We start from the raw sequence: 11,218 nt of genomic DNA, 5'->3' as shown, positions 1-11,218 counted from the left end.
AAAACCAGGAGAACTACGAAACAAGTTTGACGCCAAGAGTACTAAGAGCATGTTCCTTGGTTACTCTACTACTCAAAAGGGCTATAAATGCTATGATCCTAAGACTAGATGAGTGTTGATGTCTTGTGATATAAAATTTGTGGAAACTCAGGGGTATTATGACGAGAAGAATTGGGATGATCTTTGCGAGTTGTCGACTTCACCATCCGATCGCGCCAAGAACCTTCGTATTATCCTTGAAAGGCTAGGGGTCGAAAACGATCGGGACGCTGACAATTCAGCCGGGCCAAACTCACCAGGAGACTCTGTTCCACTTGTTGACTTCGACCCATAGTCTAGAGGCAGTCCTTACTCAGCCTACTTCTGGTGATCCGACTGAATCCAATGAAGAGCAATCACAACCGCTCGTGGAGGAGAGTCAACCTGTTGAATCAATTATACATGACGATGATGACAATGAAGCCCACGATGATGATAATGAAGCCCATGATCATGGGGAAGTTATCCCCTTACGGCAAAGTCAACGACTAAAACATGTTCCCCGCGTGTACTACAACAATGTTGTTGTTGCCCATCCGATTCAAGCCGTATGTACTCTTGCCCATTTCCCTTTGGACCATCAGGCCTTCCTCGGCCAAGTGGACAAACATTGGGTACCACAAACTTATGATGAAGCCAAGGAACATAAGGTGTGGCGTGATGCAGTTAGTGCTGAAAAGACGGCCATGGAGCAAAACCATACGTGGGACGAGGCAGATTTACCGATAGGCAAGAAGGCAGTCACCTCTCGGTGGATCTTTACTATTAAATACAAGAGTGATGGGGATATTGAACACTATAAGGCGAGACTTGTCGCACGGGGATTTACATAAACGTATGGGGAGGACTATCTTGATACGTTTGCCCCCGTTGCAAAACTCCATATGGTCCGAGTTGTTCTCTCGTTGGCTACTAACTTGGATTGGGAACTTTGGCAAATGGACGTGAAGAATGTGTTCTTACAAGGCGAACTTGACGATGAAGTCTACATGAGGCCACCACCCGGGTTAGAAGACACCATTGGTCCAGGAAAAATCTTTAAGCTCAACAAGGCTATTTATGGTCTAAAACAGTCACCAATAGCATGGTACCACAAAGTAAGCACTACCTTGCTTGGGAGAGGCTTTCGCAAATCAGAAGCTGATCATACTCTCTTCACACTACCAAGCGACAAAGGTATTGTAGTCATTCTAGTATATGTTGATGATATCATCATATCTGGAAATGACAAGGTAGGCATTCAAGATACTAAAGAATTTCTTAAATCAATTTTTGACATTAAAGATCTTGGAGAGCTTAAGTATTTTCTTGGGATAGAGGTATATCGGTCTAATGAAGGGTTATTCTTATCACAAAGAAAATATGCTCTTGATCTCTTAAGTGAAGCAGGAAAACTTGGATCAAAGGTTGTGACAACACCACTTGAAGAAAACTATAAGGCAGGAGGAAAGGGGGAGCATGAGGCAGCTTCATTTGAAGATGTCACACGATATAGACGCCTAGTAGGTAAGCTTATATACCTTACTATCACACGGCCTGACATTTGTTTTGCTGTGAACTAGGTGAGCCAGCACATGCAAAATCCAACCTTACACCACTAGAACATGGTGAACCGAATAGTCAAATATATCAAGGGCTCGCCAGGACAAGGCATTTGGATGGGACGCAATGAGAGCACTGAGCTTGTGGGATATTGCGACGCTGACTATGCCGGAGATCGCGAAGACCGTCGCTCTACTACTAGATATTGCACGTTCCTAGGTGGCAACCTGGTCACATGGAAGAGAAAGAAGCAAAAGGTGGTATCACTATCAAGCGCTGAATCAGAGTATAGGGCCATGAGGAAACTCACAACCAAGCTAATGTGGCTCAAAGCTCTTCTCAAGGATCTTGGAATTGAATCTTCAAAGCCAATCACAATGCATTGTGACAATGAAGCTGCCATTCACATAGCAACCAACTCGGTGTTCCACGAGAGGACCAAACACATTGAAGTAGATTGCCATAAGGTTCGAGAACAAATTAAACTTGGAGTCGTCCTACCATGCCACACCGAAAGCTCCGAACAATTGGCCGATGTACTTACCAAAGCAGCCAGTCCACAAGTATGTGAGTATATTCACTCCAAACTTGGTCTTAAAGACCTCACTCGGCCATAAGTTCTCAAATACGGCACCTACACTCTTTTTTCCCTATGTATAATTTTTCCCAAGTGGTTTTCTATACTAAGGTTTTTAATAAGGTGGATGTTCATGAGTCCAAGCTTGATCAATGCTCTTGATCAAGCTTGAGAGGGAGTATGAGAACACACACCACTGTCCGTACATGTCCGTACGTCCGTGCAACCAACATGGCGGGCCGTCCGTACGGTTTAGAGGCCTAGCGAGTTAAGTCCATGAAGAGAAGCCTCTAACGGTCACACACAAGGATACAATCCAATATCCACAACACAAAACACACAGCTAACCCGTACCTAGAATCATATGGACTCTGATACCAAACTGAAACAACCTGACCCGGTTTTTTAATATATATATCCTATTATCTAGTGATCCCATACTCACTAGAAACCTAACCCTAATCAATAACAACAGCGGATAACACAAAACAATTCCAATAACCAATAACAAATAAAGAATGACATAATATCAATTCTAACAACAATCCAAAACATAAACCAAGTCAAAGAACCAGCAATCCTAGCAACCGTTATAGACAACTAAGTTCCACTAGAGCGTCCTATCAAAGACACAGAACAAACAACCGAGCCTCTAGAACATCCTCCTCTTCATAGCATTGATTCCACGATCACACTTTGCCTTTACCTGCGCCACAACACAAAAGAGAGGCGTAAGTATTACCATAAATACTTTGTGAGGCAATCCTTCCATCTACTGGGCAATACACACAAGCAATTGAGATAACTCTAACTAACAAACAACAATCAACAAACAAACCAGGACAACTGTATCGACCGACACCAACCATTGCATCGACCGACACTGACTAGGGTTACATCGACCGATGCAAGTCTCACCTTCATCGAACGACACCAACACTGCATCGACCGATGCATGCTCGAGATTTCACGAAATCCCTAATTGCATCAACCAACACCTCCACATGGTATCGACCGATGCGCCTAGGTCAACTCGTGCCGTCCTTGCATTGCATCGACTGATACACATAGTGCATCGACCGACGCACATGTCAAGCATCTTCTTCTCTGAAGCTCTTCGCCAGATATCCGTACCTAAACTATCAAAACACGATCCACAGCCACAAAGAAGCCTCTCATGGCCCCAAGTGACACAAAAACCTTCTAACAAGCCAAGGAATCAACCACATAACACATAAACACAAAAATCGGAGAAATCTCAAGCTTAGTTAAGCTATGGTCATGCACTCACCTTTGCCAAATAAGAATCTGACCCTACACCAACGAATATGCGCTCCTAACAAGCTCCTACAACAGTCCTAGCTACAGATCTTCCCAAGAACAGCCACAAATCTCCCAAAACTCTCAAGAGCGCTTAAGAACTTCTTTCTCTCTTTCTTTTTCTCTCAAAAACGGCTAACCTCCCCTAATGACGACACAAACTTGACTTAAGAGGTTTCATAACCCAAAATGCAGCCAAACACGCGTTTAACTTAAGTTGCTTCGCGAAAACCAACCTTGCATTGATCGATGCAACAACTGCATCGATTGATGCACATCCCAAACCAAGATTTCGGTTCACGGACGTTACATTAACTATTTCATCTTTTATTTTTAGAAGTTGTGTATTTTTAATTGATAAATTTTCACACAAGATGAAAATTATTTTGTTTTCAAAATTATTTTATCAGAAATTGTATTTACTTATTATAAATTGTTCGTTTGATATTCTCACTTAGGATCACTTCGTCATAATATTTTTTAAATGAGTAATATAAATATCAATAACTGTTATGATGGTTCTTACTCTTTACAATAATTTTTCATACAATATCTTATACTTATCATACATACAAATTATAAGTTAGAGTTGCCTCGATTTATTATGACTTTTCATTTAATATTTTTTAACTAGATTTGAGCCTTTTTACCATATTTTTTGTATAAGTTTTTATTTTTGATGGTTGTGTTTTTTAAACTCTCAGTTATATATATTTAATATTTATGAAGTTTTAACCCTACTTATTATTTTTTTCTTTTGAGATAATTTTTAATTTTATTATTTAGTATATATTTTCAAATGATTTTATAAGATATAATTTTAAATTTGAAATTTAATTTAACTTGTTTGATATACTTCCTCTATGATATTGTGAGGATTTGAGTCCTAGTAAAAATATTGATTTGAGTCCTAGTAAAAATAAAAATAATACATTTTAGAAGAAAAAAAATCATTTTAGTGGTAGTTAGGACTTAGGAGAATTGTCCATAATTCAATGAAAATTTTGATTCAAACGAATTATCCACCCTTTAGACCAGAAAATAATGTTTGGGTAAAACTGTAAAAGGAACAAAACGTGTGACTTGGAAATTGACACAAAACCCCCAAAAAAGAGAGAAACATAATTGTGACACCTTCCTTAAATACGAAGCCTATTTTGACAAACAGAGCATTCTCTGTCTCTCTCCCACTCTTCTGTACTCTCTCCTCTGTCTCACTCTCTCTCTCTCTCTAGATTTCACTGTCCCCTACCAGAAATTTTGTGGTATCAGTACATGCATGTGTAAATGATGATGGTGGAGGAAGAAAGAAGCATAGAGGAACACCTTTTGCAGCTCAATGACCAAAATGACGATTCAGGCTGTCGTGTCACTGCATGTGTTATCCTAAGCACTTTGGTCGCCGTCTGTGGCTCCTTCTCCTTTGGTGTTGCTGTGAGTTTCTTCTACCGATACTAGCAAGTCCTACTTTACATTTTTTTAGCAAAAAAAAAATTGATCTTTATCGTCAACTGAGTATATTAACCAAGATAGAAAGAACATTACAACACATGCATTTAATCAACCCTTAAATAAAAGGTTACAAACCACATGGGTCATTAAAACCCACATGGATTCTCTGCTATCTTAATTTACCAATGTTCTAACAATTTAAATATTACCTTCTGTGCTTCTTTTTTTATTATTTTAAAAATGCAAAATTCATAGAAAATACTTTAATTGTATTATCTATTTTCATATAATTTTCAAAAACAGTTTTTTTTTTTTGTGTTTTTTGTTTTACAGATGGGTTATACTTCAGCTGCTGAGGTAGGAATTATGAAGGACTTAGGTCTTTCTATCGCGCAAGTATGTGTTCGATCACTCTTTTCTTCTTATTTTTTAATTCTATCAACATATATATATTAAATTAATGGGAAGAAGTTTTAAAATGTAATTTATAAGCAGTATCGAGAGTGAAAGACTGAAAACCACGTTCGAGATTAGTAACACAAAACAATACAATTTTTTTTAACAAATTCTTTAACAGGTAGATAGAGTGGTTAACAGTATGCACATAAGTAAAAACAATATAAAGTAGAGAGTTGAGAGTAGAGAAAGTGGTTCAAAAATCTGAAAGTTTTTTTTTTCGAGAACTTTTGGGAAACACCCCTCTTAACGTATTTTTTAATGCACTTTTAGTTGTCCATTTTCAGAAATACTCCTCACTAAATTTGAAACAATTAATAAAGTTTTATAAGATTTAGAAGAGATTTCTTGATAATAACTACTACTTAGAGACTCAATCCAAGTGGTTTGACAAAAAAAAAACGGAAAAAAAAGAGACTCAATCCAAGTGTTTGTGAGGTTTTATAATGTTTTTATAAGGTTTTACAATGTATTTATAAAGTTTTTAGAAATTTACTATACGAGTATTTATAAAGTATCTATAAAATTTTATATACATATAAATGTAGTTCGTGTATGTTTTATATGGTCGTTATCCCCATGAAGTTGATTATACTTATTTTAGCTGGTGTGGTTCACCTCTATTTTTATCTGTTCTTGAAACTATCATTGGGAGAAATAAAATAAAAAATCCCAGTAAAATGATTTACTCAACTTTTGGAATTTATCTCCGAGTTAATTATTTTTAACAGTTTTCAGCATTTGGTTCATTCAACACGTTGGGATCTGCAATTGGAGCTTTGTTCAGTGGTAAAATGGCGATATCCCTTGGCAGAAGAAGAGTAACTAATTTACTTTTAATCTCATATTCTTCAAGTTTAACCATTTCCATTTTCCAACCAAAACTTTACTGACTATATTTTTGCTTTTATTAATTATTAAGACAATGTGGGTCTCTGATATCCTCTGCATCATTGGTTGGTTCTCCATCGCTTTCGCTAAGGTATTTAAATATTTTTTACTACAAAAGATATTTTCCCTTTGTGGTACAAATATTATTTTTAGAAAACAAACCAACTGTTTTTTGACAAAAAAAAAACCAAAAAAAAAACAAAAAAAAAAACTGTTTAGTTTGTGGTTATAAAAATCCAACAATTAAAGAGTCATTTATATTTTATGTATGGAACACAAAAGGATGTGATGTGGCTGAACATCGGAAGAATCTCCTCAGGGATAGGGCTCGGCTTAATTAGCTATGTGGTAATTAGTAACTTATTAGTCTACAACTAATATATTTACATTTGATATCACTTAACAAGTTTTTTTACTTAATTTTTCTCTTAAATTTTTTTACCAAACAGGTACCTGTATATATAGCAGAAGTTTCGCCTAAACATGTTCGTGGTACATTTACCTTTACAAACCAGGTACATTTTAGTTCTAAAAATATATTTTAAGATGAGTGCCAACAAATATGGTTTTAATTTGATCAAATATCTCACCCATATGAGCAAATTATGCTAGAACTAAATTAACCAATTGTGGGGAGAAAATTATATGATATTGACATTGACAGAGCTATAAATTTTTAAAAGAATTTTAAAATAATATTGCATAAGTACATTTATAACAATAATATTGCATAAGTACATTTATAACAGAAATAAAATTGATGTGTCAATAATTCAGATGGCACAATTTTGTATAAGAAAATAGGTTTGCTACAAAATCTGTTTTTAGTATATGACATTAGGAAATTTCAGATAAATATTTGTTAGCTTTTTGGTGAGTACCCTGTTTTATCCTCGTGTGAGTGATTCCAGCTTCTTCAAAACTTTGGACTCGCCATGGTTTATTTTTCTGGGAATTTTATCAACTGGAGGACGTTGGCTCTAATAGGTAACGTGTCCAGTATATGATTCTTAATTGTGAAACTATGAGATATTTATATACGTACGTAAGAGAATGATTAAATAGTAGATAAAATATGGAAAAATTTGAGTTGTTACATAGTAAAGAGTATACAAATGAACTGACAAATTTACAATATTTTTTCCGGTTTAGGTGCTTTACCATGCTTCATTCAAGCAATCGGTTTGTTCTTCGTTCCAGAGTCTCCAAGATGGCTGGTTGGTCGTCAATTTTTTTTTTTGCTACATAATTTACTAACGTTACAGAAAAATAACACACACAATTTATTAACCATGAAAACTAAACTATTTGAATTTGATGAAGGCAAAAGTGGATACAGATACAGAATTAGAAAATTCACTACTTCGGCTTAGAGGGAGGGATGCTGATATTTCACGTGAAGCCTCAGAAATTCAAGTGAGGTTTCTATATAATTAATACTTATAAAATTTTTTTTTGGTTAACATAATATAATCAATTATAAATTACTTTAGTTTATACTTATATTCATCCCTTTACAAGTAAAGTCTGAATGATTTTGATTTTGTTTTCAGGTTGTGACCAAAATGGTAGAAAATGGTTCAAGTTCAAGGTCGAGTTTTTGGGATTTGTTCCAGAGAAAATATAGCTACACTCTCGTGGTACAGTGAAGTTTATGTTACAAAATAAGTACATAAAATATACACTTTCAAGACTATTTTAATTTTAATATTTATCTACATAAAGCATATAACTTGTTTATTTTAAATATTATTTCTCAGGTAGGTATCGGGCTAATGTTGGTACAACAATTTTCAGGAAGTTCTGCAGTAGTTGCGTATGCAAGTACCATTTTTAGAAAATCTGGTAAATTTAAGATTAAGCTCTATAAAAAAATTCAGCGATAATTAACAATAATTACATATACATTGACTTATGTAATAAACCGCTCAAACTTATAGTAAAAAACCTGTCGAATATGACTTCGTCCTAGGTCGTAAATCGTAGGTTGTTGGTCGTTAGACATTTATTTCGGTCGCTATATATATATATATTCAGAATTACTACGAGCAAACATATTAATTTACTGATTTAACGATGAGGAACACATTTTTTATACACACACTAACATATAACAGTCTGTGTAATTTGTATCTGCAGAGTGAAATATCCAGTTTTAATGAGTTTTTAAACAATATTTTTGTTTAAGGGAGAAAAGTTCCGCCACTTGGGTTCGAGTAGCATTGGTCACGGGGTTCGAATTTTAACATGGTTTCCTCCGGCCCCAAGAGATTAGTTTTTGGGCTTAAAAAATTTTTAGGATCATTCCTGAATTTTTGGGCTTAAACAATATTTTTGTTTAAGGGAGAAAAGTTCCGCCACTTGGGTTCGAGTAGCATTGGTCACGGGGTTCAAATTTTAACATGCTTTCCTCCGGCCCCAAGAGATTAGTTTTTGGGCTTAAAAAATTTTTAGGATCATTCCTGAGTTTTTAGGATCATTCCTGATAATAAATAAATAAACAATATTTTTGTTTTCTTTCACTTACCCTCTTGTTATTTTATTTTTTTGCTTACTGATGCCATGATCTCATGATTTAGGATACAAGTTTTAATTAAAAACTAAATTAGTTAAGTTCTCTTTCCATTTTTTTGTTTTGCTTTAAATAATTTATTTTGAGTAACAGGGTTTTCGGTGGCCATTGGATCGACACTGTTAGGGTTCTTCATGGTAAGTATTTACATTGGTCTTTGTCAAAAATTTGTTAAATATATGGATGCACGACACCAAATTTATGCAGTCAAACTATATTATGTTGTTATTCAACTGTTCCATCTATTTTACTAAGAAAAATGTTTAAGATATAAAACATTAAGAAAATTGTATCTGCCAATAGCAAAAAAATATTTGTAGAATACAAATGATCAAAACAAAATCAATTTAAAGTTTGTATAGAATAATTAAAACATCACTTACTTCTAAAAAAAAATCTAGATTTTACATTTTGTACTATTCGCAGATACCAAAAGCCATGATTGGTATCATTCTCGTAGATAAATGGGGCAGACGGCCTCTCTTGTTGGTAAGCAACCACCTTTAACAGTAATTTTGTTACATTTGTTTTCGTATTTGTTTTCTTATAACATATTTACTAATTAACATACAGAAAAATTTTAAAAGCTGTTTGATATTGATTTGATTCATATTTGGACTTGCTATGTATAGACCTCTGCATCTGGGATGAGCATATCTTCCATACTTATTGGGATCGCCTTCACGTTACAGGTTATATTTTCAGTATTTTTTTACTGTTCTTTATTGTGGAATCCCTTTATTCTACAGTTTTATATTCTTAACCTCACTAATTTTTCAACAATATATTTGTATATTAATTTGGTATGAGCAGAAAATGCAATTGCTACCAAACCTGACTCCAATATTCACGTTCGTATGCCTTACGGTAAAACATTTTATCCAACTTTCATACAATCTTTCTGATTATAACATTTTTGTCTCTTTTCTAATTTTTTTTTTTTTTTTCTAAATTGGCAGCTGTATATTGGAACTTTTGCAATAGGTTTGGGAGGTCTTCCTTGGGTAACTATGTCTGAGGTACATATATTAGCTCAACTTTTATTTTTTTCACTGCAGAAAATAATATATACTCTCTCCCTTATACTAAACTGATATTTTAGATTTTTTTTTATAAGATTCGAACAAATGAATTTCTAAGTTTTAACACATTTTTTATAAATAAAGTAATATATGTATAATATTTGGTGTGTCCGTGTGTGCAGATATTTCCAATAAATATAAAGGTAACAGCAGGGAGTATAGTTACGCTGGTATCATTTTCAAGTAGTTCGATGGTCACCTACGCTTTCAACTTCCTGTTCGAGTGGAGCACCCAAGGTATCTTTTCTACTTCTTTTTCCAACTTATTTTTAATTATGTTATAAACTATTTAGGTAAAAAGAATGAAAAATAATAGAGTATTCATAATCTGTATTTATGGCATCATTATAAACCTTGTATACATTTTAGATCGTTATTATTCGTTTGTTAGACCATACCAAATTATATAACTTATAACTGTGGACCCAAATTGTTATATTCTATATATACAGTCAAGTTTAATGAATAAATTAATTTTCTTCTCTTAACTTTTATAACTGTAATAGGAACATTTTACATATTTGGGGGTATTGCGGGAGCCGCGTTGCTTTTTATTTGGTTGCTCGTCCCGGAGACAAAAGGATTATCACTTGAAGAAATACAAACTAAGTTTCTTCACCAGCCCGATGAAATAAATCAAACTTAGATTATATGTATGTTCATCTGCAAAGAAAATTTACATTTCTTTTCGTTATGTAATTAATAATTTACAAAAATATTTCTTAACTTTTATGTTCTTTTACTAAGAGAAAGGTATAACTGAAAAAAAAACACATATGCTAGTTTACATTTGTTATACGGTTCGTGTAGTGTGGGCGTTGGACCGTGTTAGGAACGCAAAAATCGAATTTAGAAAATATGCGAATTATATTTAAATTAACGAAATCAGAAACGAATTATAACAGCATAATATAAAGCAGTAAATAAATCACGGAGGCGAGATATGATTTCTCTTTCTTTAATTCAATAAATCGGCCGTAAGTGCTTTCGGACAATCACGATTTATGAATCCCAGGATACAACCGATCACGAACTATTACCGTAGCACACCAGTAATAGAACTCAAGCGAACAGATCTACGTTATACTCTCGAGACTACTAAACTAAGAACTTACTTGGACTAAGCAAGGAAGAGGGAGAGAGATCTTCAGAGGAAGGAGTGTTTATGTTTTTGTGTGTGAAAAATAATGAGAGGTTATGCCTCTATATATAGTGGAAGGAGGGAGCTCTCAAGAAAATATTCAGTGAATATTCTCGGAGTGCTATCCAAGTTTGCTTGAAGTTCAC

General features: G+C 34.3%; 1 protein-coding gene across 3 annotated transcripts; it reads left to right on the top strand.

Moving 5' to 3' along the window:
• The first annotated feature begins 4,592 nt into the window (after positions 1-4,592).
• Positions 4,593-10,727, top strand: LOC104771220 (sugar transporter ERD6-like 18). 3 transcript variants are annotated; one of them, XM_010495716.3, is made up of 18 exons: positions 4,593-4,912; positions 5,264-5,326; positions 6,118-6,207; positions 6,309-6,368; positions 6,560-6,625; positions 6,727-6,792; positions 7,189-7,264; positions 7,430-7,494; positions 7,601-7,693; positions 7,831-7,917; positions 8,038-8,122; positions 8,943-8,986; positions 9,276-9,338; positions 9,482-9,541; positions 9,663-9,716; positions 9,809-9,868; positions 10,054-10,168; positions 10,438-10,727. In XM_010495716.3, exons 1-18 carry the CDS (start codon positions 4,766-4,768, stop codon positions 10,575-10,577), a joined length of 1,434 nt encoding a protein of 477 aa, XP_010494018.2. In that variant the 5' UTR covers positions 4,593-4,765; the 3' UTR covers positions 10,578-10,727. The 3 variants fall into 3 exon arrangements, with proteins under 3 accessions (XP_010494018.2, XP_087359572.1, XP_019097541.2); XM_087503446.1 differs by having other exon boundaries at positions 4,652-4,912; positions 9,809-9,853; positions 10,119-10,168; positions 10,438-10,712; XM_019241996.2 differs by lacking the exon at positions 5,264-5,326 and having other exon boundaries at positions 4,656-4,912; positions 10,438-10,712.
• Positions 10,728-11,218: the final 491 nt, after the last annotated feature.

This window comes from Camelina sativa, chromosome 20, assembly GCF_030686135.1.
Source record: "Camelina sativa cultivar CO46 ecotype springtype chromosome 20, ASM3068613v1".
In the NCBI taxonomy this organism is placed as follows: Eukaryota; Viridiplantae; Streptophyta; class Magnoliopsida; order Brassicales; family Brassicaceae; genus Camelina; species Camelina sativa.
Note: the sequence above shows the minus strand (reverse complement) of the source record. Positions and strands in the feature narration are given on the sequence as shown.

Bases quoted from the DNA above. Each gene is read 5' to 3' on its own strand.
- LOC104771220 (XM_010495716.3), top strand. From the start codon at position 4,766: ATGATGATGGTGGAGGAAGAAAGAAGCATAGAGGAACACCTTTTGCAG. The intron at 6,369-6,559 runs GTATTTAAATAT...GGAACACAAAAG, and splicing joins TCTCCATCGCTTTCGCTAAG to GATGTGATGTGGCTGAACAT. The intron at 6,626-6,726 runs GTAATTAGTAAC...TTTACCAAACAG, and splicing joins TCGGCTTAATTAGCTATGTG to GTACCTGTATATATAGCAGA.